The 19,447-nt window shown below is 39.3% G+C and overlaps 1 protein-coding gene across 1 annotated transcript; it reads left to right on the plus strand.

The window, feature by feature from the left end:
- Positions 1 to 858: 858 nt before the first annotated feature.
- On the plus strand, positions 859 to 16,505 carry LOC128734293 (arylsulfatase B-like). Its single transcript, XM_053828400.1, has 5 exons — positions 859 to 1,072; positions 1,141 to 1,530; positions 14,652 to 14,904; positions 14,964 to 15,121; positions 15,187 to 16,505. Exons 1-5 carry the CDS (start codon positions 962 to 964, stop codon positions 16,003 to 16,005), a joined length of 1,731 nt encoding a protein of 576 aa, XP_053684375.1. The 5' UTR covers positions 859 to 961; the 3' UTR covers positions 16,006 to 16,505.
- The last annotated feature ends 2,942 nt before the right edge of the window (positions 16,506 to 19,447 follow it).

Here is a 19,447-nt window from a genome sequence, read left to right on the forward strand (position 1 = left end):
TTTTTAGATTTTCTAACAGATTTCCCATCTTTTATGGTCCGGATGGTTCGGAATTCGCTCACACTTTGTATGGTAGCAAAAGAAAACCAAACGTCTAATCAAACCAACAATAAATGCATAGAATGAGGAACTTGTGCGTATGTAAATCTGTCTTATATGAATGAGGTGTTATTTACATTCCCGGGGGCCTTATAGTATAGTTTTTGTTCGTCTTTTAGCTTTTAGCGATCCGTGCTGTTTAGCATCACTGGACAAAGTACTAATTTGACTGGACAGAACATGTTCGAACGCTTAGAAGAAGTATTAAAACGTAGTTCGTGTGAGCTCGGATTTTAGCTGACGCATTGTGAGCATCTAATTGTTTGATTATGAAAACCTGAAAACAGAATTGACATACTACGAAACCTGATTTAGACGCATAGTTCCGAATAGTTCCCAATTGCGACCTATTTTATCAAAACGTAATTGATCTTTTGTGTTTACTTGCTTACTTGTTATTCGTGTTTCAACGTACATACTACTAGTTTTGCAATGACAACACAATTTCTGCGTCCACATGGCTTAGTTAGTTCCGATCGGCACTAGTCGGATTGATGTAAACACTCTACCTGACCATGTGCACGACCATTCTCAACTGCATTCATATAGGCAGGCGTTCGTGCCCTGGCTCGCCCTGTGATGCACAGAAGTCTTTACTACAAGTAACATTGCATTCTCCCGACTGGACTCCCGGCAAAAGGTGGCCACATCGATCATCTATTGCTCGATTGTAGCTTATTATAAAGTGTTTTGCTATAACAAAAGATAAATCAGTTGCAGAGGCGATTTTGACCTGCTCGTTGTAGAGCTCTCCGCCGGGTGAAAAGGTTCGCGGGATAACGTCGCTCCGTCAGCGAATGTGATCGCGAGTTATTTAACCTAATAATTAGCAGTGCGGCTATAATAGAAGACGGTCATCGAAATGACCACTGTTGGCTTAAAGTTGTTGATACTTTTCGTGTTTGGAATATCGAAAGCGGATTTTAAGTCATCTTCCCGTCCGAATATTATCATCATAATAGCGGACGATTTGGTACGACACACAATGGATGTTTTGGTTAACGGAATACTTTCGGATACTAATGGACGTTTTTCGTGCAGGGATGGAATGACGTTAGTTTCCACGGATCGTTGCAAATCCCGACGCCGAATTTGGATGCTTTAGCTTACAGCGGGATTATACTGAATCGACACTACACGCCACCGTTGTGTACGCCCTCGCGGGCGTCCCTGATGACGGGCAAACACCCAATTAACATCGGCATGCAACATCACGTGATCGAGTCCGATCAGCCGTGGGGCCTGGGGTTGGATCAGAAACTTATGCCACAGTACTTCCGAGAGGCCGGATACAGGACGCGTCTGGTCGGAAAATGGCATCTCGGGTTCTTCCAGAAAGCGTACACGCCGACACAGCGAGGATTCGAAAGTCACTTCGGTTACGTTGGACCGTACATCGACTATTGGGATCACAGTTTGCAGATGAGTAATGTAAGTTAAAAATGTGCTTGACGCCGTTTCAAATCGTGAGTTACTAATTAGGGTGCAATTCATTAAGGTGTGTTTCGGATTTATATCTGCTAACGATTGTCAACAGCAGCGGTGACAAAAAAAGACAAAGACTAAGTTTGGATTCTATACCGTAACGTAACACAGTGTCAAAACTTTATCCTGACAAAAAAAACAACTTTATTGGAATTTTACTTATTCAATGGTACAGTGATCGTGCGTCTAGCAATCTAGAGCGCAAGCGTTTGATCTTTCGATTTGAATCTACTTTACAATAAAGGCAGTTCATTTGGGAACCCGAGGCATGGTACGTGATCTGCTGTTTTGCGATCATGATTTGCAAAACACTACGTGCGTCACAAAATCAGCTGTATAATATTTGGCACATATTTAGCACACTGCAAAACTGCTAATTTAATTGACAAATAACTGAAAACGATGGGTAATTGTTTGATACCAAACAGTGTCCTAATTTCAGAGAATTTTCATTTTACTTTTCAAGTTGAAAAGGACTTTTGAGTAGGTTAGAGGAACGCCTAGCCAACAAAATAACAAATTATTCTCGAGAGTCTTAGTAGAATGTTCAACATTCGCTCTTCGAAAAGGAAAGTTTATTTTGTTTGTACATATTCTATTGTTAATATTCATACCACCATTTATCAAAGTAAATCAATCAATTAACATCCTGTAAAATACCATGCCTTCCGTGTAACACGTGTAATCGTTTATCAGGCAGATGATGAATCACTTGGCATGATCAGAAAATATTTTAGGGGAAGATCGTGAATGTCTAAGGTAGTCTAATTATTTTAATTAGAAGCTGGTTTGGCGATGCTATTTTCATCGCCACGCATACTAAATTGATTTTATACGCAGCTGTTTGATATCTTGTTGATTCGCAAAACAAATCCGTTTAATAATGAGTCGAAAAACTACATAAAAATTCCAGTGAGTATTTTTGTTACAGTTTAATAAATATTTAAATTTGCCGTTATCAATATATACGGTATGACAATGAGAAATAATTTCTGATTGTGATAACAGCGACATTCAAGAATGTAATCGCCAGTTTCCTCCATTTGTATTGAAGTAAGAAAGGCCACATATTTTTAGCGAATTTATTATGTGAGAACATTCTCATCGTCACTGGCGTGCCCAGGCTGGGGTACACTATGGGGCACGTAAAAGCCGTGTAATCTCCAAAAATTTAAAGAGGTAAAAACCGTGTGAAAAAAAACGTTCGTTTAAAAATTGTGTAAAAAACCGCGTAAGTTCCAAAGTTCAAATTAAGTTTTATGTTTAACTTTGAGTGTGATTCGAATTCCAAATTCAAGTTTGATTTTTAAACCAGTTTTATGACCGATTCCAGTCCAGTTATGAGTCAAAATAAGTTTCAACTTAAAGTTAAATTTCAAATCCAATTTCAAGAATGATTTCATATCTTTAGTTTTCGTTTCTAGTCGCATAGAGTTGCCTTTCCACTGTTCTCGTCGCTACTCGTCGCTAATTCGTCGAGCGTCGGTTACAGCCTGGTCTAGACATCTAGCACGCTGGGTCTTTCTACTTCTGATCAGACTTGTGAATACACGCACCGCACCGGTAGTGGTGCTCAAGCATTCTGCAAGCAAACCGTACATTGGTGCCCAATTTTTCTGTTTGGTACGGAGCGATGTGTGTTCGGAACGCTCCGGGCGGCACCTAGGCAAGAACGTCAGCCGAACACAAGCGCTGGAAAGCACCCACTGTAGTTCGCAGGTTTTTACCGCATCCCACCAAGGAGTGTTTTCGTCCTTTTACTTTGCGAGCGAAACCGTGCCAACTTACTAGCCGGCACCGAACTAGAGCGCGGAGCCCGAGTGTGCTAGCAGCTCGGTCACGTACACCGAATATGGCTATCCGTCATATGGTTTTGCGGATGACTATCTCATCCTAGTAGTTGGAAAGTGCATAAGCACATTATTTGACTTAATGCAGCAGGCACTACGTGTCGTAGAAACGTGGTGCCGAGAAACTGCACTTTCGGTAAATCCGAGCAAAACATCTATCGTCTTATTTTCAAGACGTAGAAATACCAATGGAGCTCGCGCTCTGCGCTTTTACGATTCGGATGTTGATGTTGTGAACGAAGTGAAGTACGTGGGATTGATTCTCAACTCCAAGCTTGACTGGTCCACAAATATTGATTTCCGAATTAAAAAAGCGTGCATGGCCTTTGGGCAATGTAGACGAGCAATTGGCAACTCTTGGGGGCTTAAACCCAAATACATACACTGGTTATACACGGTCGTTGTCAGACCAATACTGGCGTATGGTTGTCTTGTATGGTGGCAGAGAGGGGAAGTTGTGACTGTCCAGACAGAGCTAAACCATCTTCAAAGGATGTGTTTAATGGCAATGTCTGGTGCATTTACTACAACTCCTACTGCCGCCCTAGAAGGTATTTTCAATATTAAACCTCTACACTTCCACCTGAAGCAAGAGGCACTAATATGTGCTTATCGACTACACGCGATTGGCCTTTGGCAGTCTGTGGACGGTTCCACTGGTCATACTCGACTGTGATCGCAAATTGTTGCTGAGGACAAGTTTGCCCTTGCTCATGCGTACTTTCCCGTATAGGACTTTCTCAAGTGACTTTCCTCCTAGAGAGGATTGGATGTCAGGCTACATGGAAAGGAAAATTTCCGACTATGTGGTCTGTTATACCGATGGTTCCTTGTACGAAGGTCGCGCGGGTGCTGGTGTTTACTGCCGTGAGCTGGAATTGGAGGAATCCTATTCGTTGGGTAGTTACTGCACCGTTTTTCAAGCTGAAATCTTTGCAATTATGTGCGGAGCTCAGTTTGCACTTCAGAAAGAACTGATAGGCAAGATTATCTACTTCTGTTCTGACAGTCAAGCCGCTATAAAAGCCCTTTGTGCGGCTAATTCTAAATCTAAAACAGTCATCGACTGCCACACCCAATTAGAAGAACTAAGCATTCTAAATGCCGTTCATCTGGTTTGGGTTCCTGGCCATTCTGGTATAACCGGAAATGAATGGGCTGATGAACTAGCAAGATCTGGAGCAGAAAAGTCGGTTTTCGGACCGGAACCTGCTTTACCAATTGCGGCATGTTGGATAAAACATAAGATTCGATCTTGGTTTTCATCTGAACATGTACGTTATTGGGAAAATCTTGAAACTTGTCGTCAAACGAAAAGTTTCATTGTTAAGCCTTGTGAGAAGGTTGCGAAATTTCTTTTGCAACACTCAAAGGTAAATTGCAGTATTCTTGTCAGATCACTGACTGGTCACTGCAGACTAAATTATCATATGGCTACGATTCAGCGAGCTGAATCGTTTCATTGTAATTTATGTGAATCCGACGTATCCGACGTGAATGTGAATCACGTAATTTGCAACTGTCCTGCAGTAGCACAATTGCGTCATAGGATCTTTGGATCCTACGTCTTAAATGTATCGGATTTTAGGAAACTAAAATTACGAGACATTTTGATGTTCCTTACCGAAAGCGGTATTGAGCTAAAACCTCTTATTTATCATGAGTATACCCCCCAGGGGGTGTACTTTTGATAAGTTAACTACCAAGGATTGCAGTATCCCCTCGGGGGTACAAAAATCTCTCGGTATATATATGTTTGTGTTTGTCCAAATTCCTCATCCACCCCTTCCTATTCCTCCTGTTTTCCTTCCCGTCCTCATCAGGTAAATGATGACACGGGCAAGATGGGCAAGGCACAAATCTTCCACATGATTGTGAGGAACGTGCTGCTCGAGCCAAAGATGCTGATACCTGATAGCTGATACACCGAATATGAACGTATAAGAAAGAAGAAAAAAAAACAAAGTACAAAATCATGAGAGCCTTCGCACCATGCTCATCCGTGCCTAGTCGAAGACAAAGCACCGGCTCGGGTTTTTGCGTTCTTCGGCAATATGTAGCAGCGGCACTGCGTACGTACCTTGATAGGTAGCAGCGGTATCGCACCGAGCGGTGTTTACAACAAGTCAGTTCCTGATCCTGGTGAGGCTCGTTAAGAGAACAGAATTCACTGCACAGTCGTTCGGCCCACCCATAGTTTCCCAACTTTCGCCAGGTGGACAATGGGAATCTCTTCAAGTAGGGCCTGTAGCTCGTGTTTAATATGTCTCCGCCTCTCTCCGCTTTCCGTTTGTACTCCGCAAAAAAATAGTCCGCCAATACAGCAAGTCCATGTATGCCTTCTAACCGCCCAGTTAGCTTCGTGGTACGATGCTGGTCTAACAAGCCAGCTATCATATGTTCGAATCTTGGCTGGGCGGTGCTGCTAGAGTCAGTAGGTCGTAGCACTAGCCCCGTATTTTTCCTGTACTGTAATAACCGGCTACGAGGTCTGTCGGTAAAGATGGGTCAAGTCTTAGAGATGTTTGTAACCCAAGACTTTGCTTTTATTTATGTACTAGCTGACCCGACCAACTTCGTATTGCCACAAATTAACCTGTGTTGTACATAAATCATGAATCTCGGATGATCTTTGTCACAATCTCGAGTTTTGCAAGTTTCTGAGGAGTTCAACCTTAGATGATTCATTTTGGCAGTTTCGTAACTATGAAAGCAACCCAGGTAACCAATAAGCATCTCCAATGCTATTCAAATGTAGGACAATAAGCATTTAAGTCGTTCCAGGAAACCCAGGTAGACCTAGGGAAACAAATGAACCTAGACAGTAGTGATTTCTGCGGGAAGTTGCCTCCCCCCAGTGAGCGGCGCTACCGACGGCGGGTTGCCGGCAACACTCGCGGCCGTCTCGTCCTGAATGATCTAGTGTTATTGTAGATAGTTTTTGTGGTCTTGTTATTGAATAATGTTTTATGGAAGAGTCTTGAATTTCTCAAGTTCGATTAGTTTTTGAGTTTCGCATAAATTTCTGTTTTATTTGTATGAGAGTCCATGTCCCCCTACCACAGGGGTGAGAGGTCTATAACCATCATCAAATAAATTCAAAACTCCACAATCCCCCACATGCCAAATTTGGTTCCATTTGCTTGATTAGTTCTCAAGTTATAAGGAAGTTTGAATTTCATTTGTATGGGAGCCCCCCTCCTAAACAGGGGAGGGGTCTTAGCTCACCACAGAAAAAATTTCTGCCCCTTAAAAGACCCACATGCCAAATTTGGTTCCATTTGCTTGATTAGCTCTCAAGTTATGAGGAAATTTGTATTTCGTTTGTATAGGAGCCCCCCCCCTCTCTTAAAGTAGAGAGGGGTCCTAATTCATCATAGAAAATATTCTTGCCCTCGAAAACTTTCACATGCCAAATTTGGTTCCATTTGCTTCATTAGTTCTCGAGTTATGAGGAAATTTGTGTTTCATTTGTATGGGAGCCCCCCTCCTAAAGCGGGAAGGGGTCCCAATTCATCATAAAAAACAATTTTGTCTCCAAAAACCCCCACATGCCAAATTTGGTTGCATTTGCTTGATTAGTACTCGAGTTATGAGGAAATTTATTTTTCATTTATACAGGAGCTCCCCCTCTTAAAGTGGAAAGTGGTCCTAATTCACCGTAGAAAATATTCTTGCCCTCGAAAACCTTCACATGTCAAATTTGGTTCCATTTGCTTGATTAGTTCTCGAGTTATGAGGAAATTTGTATTTCATTTGTATGGAAGTCCTCACTCTTAAAGGGGAGTGGAGTCATAATTCCCCTTCTAAAGAGGGGAGGGGTCTCAATTTACCATAGAATAAATTCTTGTCACCGAAAACACCCACCTGCCAAATTTTGTTCTATTTGCTTGATTAGTTCTCGAGTTATGCAGAAATTTGTGTTTCATTTGTATGGGAGCCCCCCCTCTTAGTGGAGGGAGGGGTCTCTAACCATCACTAAAACCTTTCCTGGCCCCAAAACCCTCTACATGCAAATTTTCATGCCGATTGGCCTAGTAGTTTTTGATTCTATAAGGAACATTCCGACAGACAGACAGACAGACAGAAATCCATTTTTATATATTAGATGTCTTCCGCAAGCTATGTTGCAGTCTCAGGCCCGTAGAGTACTACCAGCCCGATTAGCGTTTTGTACATTACCAGCTTTGTGTGGCGGCATATGCTCCTTGATTAAAGCGAGGGAAAAGTAGGCTCGACTTCCAGGTTGAACTCGTATTTTTGTCGGTGGTGAAATCCCAAATATATGAACTCATCAACCACTTCCAATTAATCGACGTCAATAGTCACTATCTGTGGGAGGTGAACGTTGTTTTCTCTAAAGTCTCTTGCTATCATATATTTGGTGTTCGACGCGTTGATTTGTAACCCATTCCTCCTAACCTCGGTTTTTAGTCTGGCGTAGATTGGCTCCGCCGTCCCATGGTTTCTGGTAATGAAGTCGAGGTCGTTTGCGAAGGCTAGAAGCTGGCTACTCTTGCTGAAGATCGTCTTTCTCGTATCGACCCCCACTCGCCGGATCACACCAACAGTAGCGCTGATGACTAACAGTTTCTTACCCAATTTCATATTAGTTTCAAGTCAAATTTTAGTCCAATTTTATGTCCAATTCGGTGTCCCATTTCAAGTCCAATTTGAAACCTAATTAATCTTTAAGTTCAATTCCGATCTCAAATCAAGAAGAGCAATTTTAATCACCATTGAGTCCGATTTCAAGTCTGATTTTATATCCCATTTAAGCCCGAATTTAAATCCAATTTAATTCTAGTTTCAACTCCGATAAGAAATCCAATTTCAATTTTGATAGAAAATTATGTTCATGAAAATATATTCGGTGTGTTTAGATTGGCAAGAAGAATGCAGTATTTACATTTCTATAAACAGAACCCCGCTTTTGAGCACAAAAACTGCTTCCGAAATTGGGCTTTCCGGCGAAAAGTTAATGACGGTTAATTTCCCGTTAATGTCCCATTTCAACAAATCCAATTTTAGTCCAATTTTAAGTTCAAATAAGTGTCTCATTTCAAGAACAATTTTAAGCTCAATTTAGTGTCCCATTTTAAGTACAATTTCATGTCTAATTTAATTCCAATTTCTACTGCAACTTTAAACCCAATTTTAAGTGAAATTTCAAGTCCAATTTAATGTCCTATTTAAAGGTCAATTTCATATCTAACTCTAAGTAGAATTTGAAATTCAGTCAAATTTTAGTCCAATTTTATGCACAATTTAGTGTCATTTCAAGTATAATTTTAAGTTCAATTTCGTGTTACAATATAAGTCCAATTTCATGTGAAATTTAATTCCAATTTCAAGTCTAACTTGAGTTCCAATTTGATGTCACATTTCAAGTCCAATTTAAAGTCTAATTAATTTTTAAGTTCAATTCCGATCTCAAATCCAATTTGCAGAGCAATTTCGAGTCCAATTGTCCAAAGTCTAATTTTATAATATCCCATTTAAATCCAATTTAATTCCAGTTTCAATTCTGATGGGAAGTCCAATTTCAATTTCGATCCAAAATGCAATTTTAAACTCAGTTTCAAGTTAAATTTCAAGTCCAGGTTCAATTCCAATTTAAAATGAAATGAGTCGTCATCGATTCTGCTAATTTCAAAACCAGTTTTTTTGTTTGAAACAAAAATTATGTTCATGAAAATATATTCGCTGTGTTTACATTGGCAAGAAGAATGCAGTATTTACATTTCTATAAACAGAACCCTACTTTTGAGCACAAAAACTGCCTCCGAAATTGGGGTTTCCGGCGAAAAGTTAATGACTGCTAATTTCCCGTTAATGTCCCATTTCAACAAATCCTATTTTAAGTTCAAATAAGTGTCCCATTTCAAGTACAATTTTAATCTCAATTTAGTGTCCCATTTTAAGTGCAATTTCATGTCTAAATTATTTCCAATTTCTACTGCAACTTTAAGTCCAATTTAATGTCCCATTCTAAGTCCAATTCAAGTTCAACTTCGATTTCAAGTCTAGTTTCGAGGGCGATTTCCAGTCCAATTAACTCCGATTTTAAGTCTAATTTAATGTCTCAGTTAAGGCAGAATTCAGCTTAAATTTAATTCCAGATTCTCCTCCGATTTGAAATCCAATGTACTATTTCAAGGCCAATTTCAATAAGTTCAATTTTTTATCTAACTCTAAGTAGAATTTGAAATTCAGTTTTTATTTCAAATTGAAGTTCAATTCAATGTCTGATTTAAATTCCAATATCAAGTCCAATTTCAAGCTAAATTCAATTTCAATTTCAGTTAAAGTCTAGTAAAATGGCTTAAAACTGTGTAGTGTAATTTCATGTCTCGTTTGAAGTTTCAATTTATAGTTTAATTCAATTCCGATCTATTTTCGACGCACTTGAAAGAGGACTCAAATCCATTTTAATTCCAATTTCAACAATTTTAAATAAAACGTCAAGTCCTAGTTAAAGTTCGAATTCAAATTCAAATCAAAATTCCAGTCGCACATCAGGTTCAATTTTAGATTTATTCTTAAATTCAATTTCAAATCCACGTGTATGCGCATGCTCCGGCACACTTCCCACCTTCTCTATAAAATTTATTGTTAAAATATCTTCTAGGCGAAGCTCAGAAGTCCGGAGTTTTCTAACAAATCGGCTGAAATTTTTGTGATAAGTAAAATAACTTGCGTAATAGAGATCTGCCATCTTACGATTACGGGATAATTTTCAAGAAAAAACATGCTTTTGAAATGTGGGTGCCCCATCTTCATATTCATGTCTGGGCACGCTAGTGCTCATCATCAATCTTGGCTTATCATTCGCACTCTCTCAGATAATTTTCGAGTCCGGTTTAAACCTTACAATGCAAGGTTCACTTCCAGACGAATCTGCAAATACACGGATCTGCAGTGCTCTTGTAAAGCCCCAACTGTTTACATTAACTGATTGTCGTATCTGAGAAATTTTACTTCATTTTTATTCATTTGCTCAACTAATCTACTTTAAATAGCGCATACGGCTTTGCATCATACCAAAACAATGAAGAGCATGCACAGATAAAAGATGCCATTATTATACGGCACAATCAGGAGTGGACGCAGGGTAATTTAAATTACGAAAATTGTGGAAAATATAAAGACTTCAGGCTTAGATAAAGTTCTCGCGTAGTCAGTAGACACCGACAATGGTGCCCTTAACCTTGATTCATTCCTGTAGGCACTTTAGCATTACCTGTTGCCAATAAAGTCACGATGTTGCTATAATAAATATCATACTTATTTCTACTTAGAGCTTTCAATCAGATGATTAAATATGTGATAACGCAAATATATTAGCTGCCTGCCATTGCATTGCTGGCTCCGCTCCTCAGCATTGATTTACCTTACAAGTTGACTTTTACCAACATAAACCAGTACTCAACGCATTCCGTATTGAGCTGGTCAATAAAAGTTTATCTGCTTGGATAACTAGCAGCACCATTAATTATTCTCCTGCAATGTTCTTTCGCACGTGACTTGTGCTTTTTCATGTTACTGCTCCCGCGGTGCTACGTATGTTATCGATTCGATACCTTTCGTTAGGCTGTCAAGCATTTGTACTACATGCACTATTTATTCAACTAGTTCAAGATCGCCATTCCCGGCTCGCTAGTTCACTAGTGAATTTAGACAAGTGCTCCCTATCCAGAGCCTATTACTGTCTTAGCTTGGCTAGGTACGGCGGTAAATACCAAAGTGCTGGCCTGCATTGTAATCAGTTCTCATGGTGATCTTCGTATCAGATTGGCAATTATTATGCCGTTGCTGCGCCATATAGTCAGTCAGATAAATGCCAGTTGTAGAACTGTATTAAGTTATTAAGATGTTCGTTTTACTGGTGACGTGTGTTTGTGTGATAGTCCTATCTATTTCCCTTTGTCTGGCAGTGATTATGAAAAAAGCTAATTGCAGAGATGCGTCGTCTCTGCAATTATCGTAGTTTCGGGCTATAGCAGGTGTTTGCTCTGCTGATTTTCCAAAGACACGTGAAGAATGCCTGAGTGCTTGCAGTACATTCCAGAATCCTTGTTCTGCCAGCAAGGCTCACCGGAAAGTAATGCTAGAATCGGAGTTGCAACTAGTTAGGAACGTTCGCAACAAAAGAGTCGACACGTATATAATTAAATATGTGATTAAATTCCATTAAAAGGAAATGAAAAAATGTTATAAGATTCCTGAATTCGTCTTTTTAACGTTTTCTTAAACTTGCTTCTTTACCCTCTAGACTTCGTTATTTCTGTTTTTCTTTTATTTCGAATACAATATTTTCACTTTACTCAGCTATAAAAGTTACGTTGCTTTTCTATTTATATTTGAAAATGATAGACTAGATCGTTCGACCAATGCTAATGTTAAAATGTTAACTCATATTGGTAATTTATTTCAGCTAATATTCTTTTTAACTGCATATCAATTATTCATATTTTCATAAGCATAACATATATTCTTTATTTGACAATTAGGTGTTTCATCTTTAAATTATTCAGTCAATTCAGTGCTTCATTGCAGTGCTTTACTTTACTTACCTAATTGGCTTGCCATCCTAAACCATAGCCTGAAGAACTAAATTTCTCCAATTAACTTGGTTGTAGGCTACCGCTCTCCTTTTCTTTGGACACCGTGTAATCGCTGCACCTAGTCTAACCCTCTTACTCGCTGCGCCCCTGGTCGTCTTGTTTCTACCAAATGTGAAGCAAACGCCATGTTTGCAGGGTAGTTGTCCGGTATTCTAGCAACATGCCCTGCCCATCGTATCCACTCGAAATCAGAGTGCAGCACCGTGATTGAATTCAGATTGAATCAGTTTGATCAGCTTCCTGGGAAAGTAGCTCTCGTCCATAATTTTCCATAGCTCTTCTCGGTTGATAGTATCATATACAGCTTTAAAGTCAACAAACAAATGGTTCATGGAAATTCTGTATTCATGGCCATTTTGGAGGATCTGCCGCAGTTTAAATATTTAATCTGGTGTTGACGAAACCAGCTTGAAAAATTCCAATATTGGAAATTGGTCATAGCTTGCGGAAAATGTTAGCACTTTGTAGGCGGCATTGAGAACGATGATCGCACAATAGTTCTCACAGGCTTACTAAGGCTTCAGGCAGTTAGATGCTTCGATAAGTTGTGCCCACTATAGTGTTATAAGATGTTTATCATTTTCTAATCTTGCAATGAAAGTTTTGAACTCTTCACTAAATTTCAAAGTTACCTTCATTAACACGTGTTTGGTTACCCCACAACGGCCATGACGACTACGTTACTTAAAAATGATATCTGCCGCCATTGGTCCAATAAACCGTTGTAGCCTAGAAGCATTGATTATCCTAAGAGATCCTAAGTGGTCGCAAACGCATGTAATCGCATGATTACACACTTCGTGAGACGCACCTAAGACGCGAAACAACTGTAAAGGACTTGGGAGTTATGCTTGACTCGAAACTAACGTTCAAGGATCGCATATCCTTCGTAGTATTCAATGCTTCCTCGCTACTAGGATTCCTGTTCCGTTTTGCTAAAAGCTTCAAGAATGTATAATACTTAAAATCCTTATATTGCTCACTGGTTCGTCCTATATTGGAATACTCTGCCATTGTTTGGTCACCTTTTTACCAAAATGCAATTCATCGGATCGAAGCAGTTCAGCGGAAATTTGTTCGATTTGCTTTGCGACACCTACGATGGCATGACTCACGAAGTCTACCGAGCTACGAAAGTCGTTGTAAGCTCACTAATTTAGAATCGCTGGAAGGAAGGCGCAATGCGCAAGCTAAGGCGTGTTTCGTCGGCGATCTCCTTCAAGGGAATATCGATTGTCCTGCACTGCTTGGCCGCCTTGATATCAACACTTGGAGACGAATTTGACGCATGATGTGGATCTATTCCCAACGTCGCACGAATCGGCTTAACAAGTTCCGTCGGAAAATATTGTCAACCATAGCATTATTTGCCACCAGACTTGTAATAAACACCGCTCGGAGCCAAACCGTGCATACCCACATATGTATGCACAGCAACCGGGTTCTTTTGAAAATTGACGAAGTTTCGTCGCTACGTACTGGCACGCCACCACAGAAAACAAGCACTCGAACGCCGTGCTATAATTTCGGGTCGCATTTCGTAGCCACCGTGCCTGCGAACCTACAATCCTACATGTTTTCGTTCTTCGTTATTTTCTATTAGATCTGGTATCTGGTAGATAGCACGAAACGAAGAGGAAACGAGATTGAATAAGATGCGCGGGTGTTCGGCGGTCGTTCTTTAGTGGGGTGCCGCACGGTTGCGTTCCGAGCACATATAACACCGCACCAAATGGAAGAAGTTTCACTGACGTGCAGTTTCACGTTCGTTTCTGACGCGTGTTAGTTATGATCGGAGCAGAAGCTTTGAGCACCGGTACCGGTGCTTGGCGTGCATTTACAAGTCTGTTTGCCACAGCTTATTTCGTTTTAGTGAATAGTACGCTGCCTTAAAGTTAACAAAAAGTCGATGAGTGAACTTATGATCTAAAGAGAGACCCACACGAAAACCAGCTTGATACTCGCCGACGAAGGACGTCGCTAACGGTGTCAGTCTACAGCACAAGATATGGGAGAGCACCTTATAGCCAAAATTAAGCAATGTTATACCTTGGTACTTTTTACACTCGAGTCGATATCCTTTTTTAAAAATAGGGCAAATGACTTATTCCGACCACTCTTCAGGGATTTGTTCTTCTTCCCAGATCCTGACAATGATCCGGTGAATTGCTTCGTTTTGCCGCGTGCTCCCTGCTTTCAGAAGTTCAGCCGGAATACCGTCCTTCCCAGCAGCCTTGCCGTTTTTCAGCTCAATGAATGCCTTCTTAACTTCTTTCTGTGTTCATGTCTGCAAAGCTTGGACATCGGTCATCTCCATTTAACAGTGTGCGGAAGTGCTTCTTTCAGCTAGTTGTTACCGCCGTTTTAACTGTACTAGCGGACCTACAAAAAAATTCCGGGTAATCTGCAGATTACCCACACAATATCCAGACCTCTCATGAAAGTCAAAATTTTTAAAAATCATTAGTTTACATAGTCACATAGTTTACATAGTTACAAAAATTATTAGTTTAAATAGTTCCAAATATTTTATACAACAAGTCTAACTTCCGACTATGACCCTCTACACCGTATTTACCATTCTTCCTAGAGTTCCACCCGCGGGATAGATATACGTCGCGACCTGGAGGTAGACTACACCGTCAACGGAACCTATGCCACCGATCTATTCAACAGTGAAGCTGTTCGTATAGTGAGAGACCACAACCGAACTGATCCACTGTTTCTGGTTCTCACTCACCTGGCTCCGCATACCGGGAACGAGGATAATCCACTGCAAGCTCCGGATGAGGAGATTCAGCGTTTTTCGTACATAAAAAACGAAAATCGACGCGTACTTGCCGGTAAGTTTTGTTTCGTATAAAGAATAACTAAAATCCGTTCTTACACTTTCCCGATTCAGCTATGATTTCCAAGATGGACGAAGGTATAGGCGAAATCGTTCGCACACTCAAACAGCGAAACATGCTGGAAAACACCATTATTTTATTTTTCTCAGACAATGGAGCTCCAAGTGTAGGCACTCACGCCAATTCTGGATCAAACTATCCACTGAGGGGGGTAAGTCTAAATATTTAGTAAATAATGTTATAAATTTCAATTTAACCATATTCATATCTTTACAGCAAAAATATAGTCCCTGGGAAGGAGCGGTGCGTACTCCAGCTTTTATCTGGAGTCCTTTGCTAGGAAGGGAAGGTCGAATTTCGGATCAATGGTTTCACACGAGTGATTGGCTGCCGACCCTTGCTCGGGTCGCAGGTATTGAAAACATTCCATCTGGTAGTGTAATTGATGGACAGGAACAATGGCAGGCCCTTTTAAATCCAAACCAGCATGTTCGAAACGTTATATTGAACAACATCGATAGAATTCATCACTACAGTAGTTACATCAAAGATGGTTGGAAATATATCAATGGAACTTCGTGGGATGGAAAGTACGACCATTGGTTGGGTATCGTCGGAACCGACGATTCCGTCAGTGAGGAAGAATACTGGACTAGGCTTCAAAATTCGACAGTTGCGCAAGTTTTGTCGCTGGATGTGGAACCGTTAAAAGAACTTCGTGATAATGCAACTGTAAACTGTGAAGCCCGCCCCAGTGACGTTGCATGTGACCCGCTAAAATCGCCTTGCATATTTAACCTTATCGAAGATCCGTGCGAACGAAACAACACTGCAGCCGATCATCCACATATTGTACAAAAACTAGGTCAAGAAGTTCAACAATATTTTGAAACGGCTATGGAACCGAGAAATAAACCAAGTGATCCTCGTTCCGATCCGCTTTACTATAACGTTACCTGGACCTGGTGGCAGGATGAACATGATCAATCCTCGGGTTATGCAGTTCCGGTTACCATTGTTGCGATTTGCATTGCTGCTGGAATAATATTAGTAGTTTACACCAAACGCAAACTGTGCCCTGTGAAGGAAAGTTAAAAGCTGCTAGCAGTATGAACTGTAAGCTGCCCGTTATAAAAGTTTTAAATCGAGTTTTTCGTTAGAAAAATAAACCTCACTCCGAAATGTTGTTCATTTCGGTTCACAATCACGTAGGTTTAATGATAAAGACTGAATCTTTATACATACGAAAGTATCCGTAAAATGACAACTTAAAACATAAATTTAACAAGTAAGCTTTTGCATTAGTAAACTCAAACAGACTGCAACTTTGTACTCTATTCAATCAAAGGCAGGAGCAAATAAACGCCACCGGCAGGTTGTGCTGCCCGCGTTGCACACTAAATACCTGTAGTTGCACGATAAAAATTACAAAGTATGGTTGCCACAATAATCACGAACTGAACTTGACCTTGTTGTACATTAACCATTTAATCAATACCATAGCAACAGTTTCGGTAGAAAAACAAGGGGATAGATTTATGAAACATGCACCGCTCGTAGGTACTCGGATTCAGAAAGTGCAGCTGGCTGGAACTTGAAGGTAAGCATATTATTGGTTATTCTAGGTGCATGTTGAGGTGTGATTTGAGTTTGCCCTCTAACATTGAGACACAGGTCAGATGTGTTCCTGTTCAAGTGATTAGAATATAAAACGTGAATAGAAGGTTTCTGTATCACAGTTAAAATTCATAATGTCAACCGCTCAATTGGGCTCCATGTGATTTAGTTTGTAATCTGTATTTGATTGAAGAGTTTGTCTTGACTTGCCAACAAGTGTTGAACCAGTTTTTCTTGAGTGAGGTAAGAATAATTGAATTGTTGATTCGACTGATAATGGTGTTTTTAAGATTATTACTTACGTCTTAGATGTTTCTCTAGAAGACTTAAAATAAACTAACAATTCCAAACATTTTATTTTTGTTGTCTTATGAAAAAATGAAAATTCTTATTGCAGGTGTATTATTTAACCCAATTATTACTAGACTAGAGTCATCACGTGATGACAGATGTGAAGTTTCAAACCATTTGACTATACCTATTTAGTTCATTTACCAATGAAGGACATATAATTTCCAAATTCCAAATTGCAAACTCAAATTGACAATCTTGTTCCAAAAAGGGGCAAGAACATAAAATTAGAACACGAAACATTTTTCCATTGTACTTTTTTCGTAGAATTGCGGATACCAGTAATATAAGTTACTAGTACTTTTCCAAACGTTTGTTTTATCAGCGGAAAAACAATATTTTCCTTCGGCCAACATCTGTAGGACACGCAGTTTTCTGCAGATCTTCCATTTCTAGTATCTGTATATATTTAGCTATACATTTTTGCCTCGTCCATGAATCGCACTTTTTCCCCGTTCGTAAATCGCACTTTTACTCCGCTAGGCGCTTGTCGGGGTTTGATTAAATTATGGAAAAGCTAAATATATTTTGTAAATTCTTTTCACCGTATTTTCAAAACAGATATGTGAGTGATGTAAAACGCTGCTGCAAATTTTCAACAAGTAATATCCTGTTGATATCGTATTTGCCGTATAACGAAAAATTACATCAAAACCACCCTAAAATAACATTTGTACATAACTCAACAACTATGCTTCGTAAGCAACCAAAGTTTACGTTAGATTCAAGCTGTCAAAGTAGTCACCCATCCATGCCAATGTAGTCAATTTACTCGGAATTTGCACCGATAAATCATTGAATCGCACTTTTACCCTTCCTTACTCTATGTGTGGTATGTGCGGGACGCTTCTTTTCTATCGCTTGTTTCTCGGAGATGGCTGAACCCACTCGTCTGCTATTACGTTTGTTTTAAAGATATTATTGCCCAATACAGTTTCGTACTTCCGTACACTATTCGTTTATTTTGAAAATTTCGCTTTCATTATGTTTAAGTAAAAGTTTAAGTAAAAATGTTAACACTACGTGACATGATTCTCTCCAGAACCACACAACCAATTTCAACGATGTTAGTGCCAAATGATATATCTTCCTATTATTGAATTATCCATGTAGTTTTTTTTTGAATACAGACAAGTACTTCAAAGGTTATGCTTAACAACGTGTTTTGACTAGGTAATAATTAGCTCCTGTTTCTCAGAGATTGCCAAACCGATTTATGCGCTGTTAGACTCATTTGAAAAGTAAGATAACCTCATAGATCACTATTGAATTGTTTTTTGATTGGACGTTTGATATGAAAGTTATGAGCAATGTGTACAACACATTAAAATTTACAATAATTTAAACAATTTTAAGGCCAAGCCAGCGTACAAGAGAGAGGAAAAAGACGAAGAAAAATTTTTAATGAGGGTGCGCTTTTATTAGATGGGTTTGAATACTCAACTGGAGTGACATATCATATCAGGTACGGGTTTTACACACAATGATGTATTCGAAAAACGAAGTTGTAGCGTTATTTAAGAAAAATTTAAGATTTTCAAAATACTATCTTTCTCGATCGCACCAACGCTGTTTGATGTTTGCGCTGCTTCGGCCTTAATCAAGATAATTTGTCTAGTTTCAATTATTTCAGCATCAAATAATTGATTCTATGAAAAATGGATACAACAAAATTTGAAATGGCTCCGATTTTGTTCAAATTCCTTGTCAGAAAATTTATTTAATTTTTTATTTGGCGTTTGGAGTGCCCCTTTCTGAGTTGAGGTAGACCCAAAAATCGTCGTTTTATCAAACATCTTTAAATTATAACTTTTGAACGACTGATTTTGATATCAAATAAAAGGTATTCTTATTTTTTTAATATTTATTATCTGTCTGTAGAAGTGATTATGAACCAACTAGCACAACGTCAACTAACAATTGAAATGAATGAATAAAAATTGAAAACCGCAATACACTGAAGTCGCTTTTTACGCGGTTTTTTACACGATTTTTTACGCGACTATTTTTACGCGGTTTTCGGAATTTACGCGGTTTTCGGAATTTACGCGAATTTTTTACGCGGTTTTCGGAATTTACGCGGTTTTTTTACGCGATTTTGATTTATGCGGGACGTATCCTGCGCGTAAAAAGCGACTTGTGTGTAGTTCAAAATAATGAACGCAGTGGTAAAAGTACTCAATAGAAGAACAATTGTATTATGTTCCGAAATTCTATCTCAAATAACAATAACAGGATGGGTATAACAAAGGTTCCTTTCACCAGAAATTTCCGCTTCTGTACAAAAAGCAGAAATGAAACTGAAATAGAACGTAGGGTAGGCGCTCCATTAGTCGCGCAGCTTAGCACAATGTAATTTCTTTTTTCTTATTAATTGAGGTATATATTTCAAATAATGCTTGTGGGATATTAATTTATCAAACACAAGGTATACTCAGTTTTGTTGGAAAACCATGTTTAAGCATAATGCCCCATAGCTCATTTCGTTTAACTTAATCGTACGCCGCATTGAAGTCTATAAAAAAAGCAAAGCCGTGGGCTTAAACCGTCATTAGACATTACCCTTCTT

Source organism: Sabethes cyaneus, chromosome 2, assembly GCF_943734655.1.
Source record: "Sabethes cyaneus chromosome 2, idSabCyanKW18_F2, whole genome shotgun sequence".
NCBI lineage: Eukaryota > Metazoa > Arthropoda > Insecta > Diptera > Culicidae > Sabethes > Sabethes cyaneus.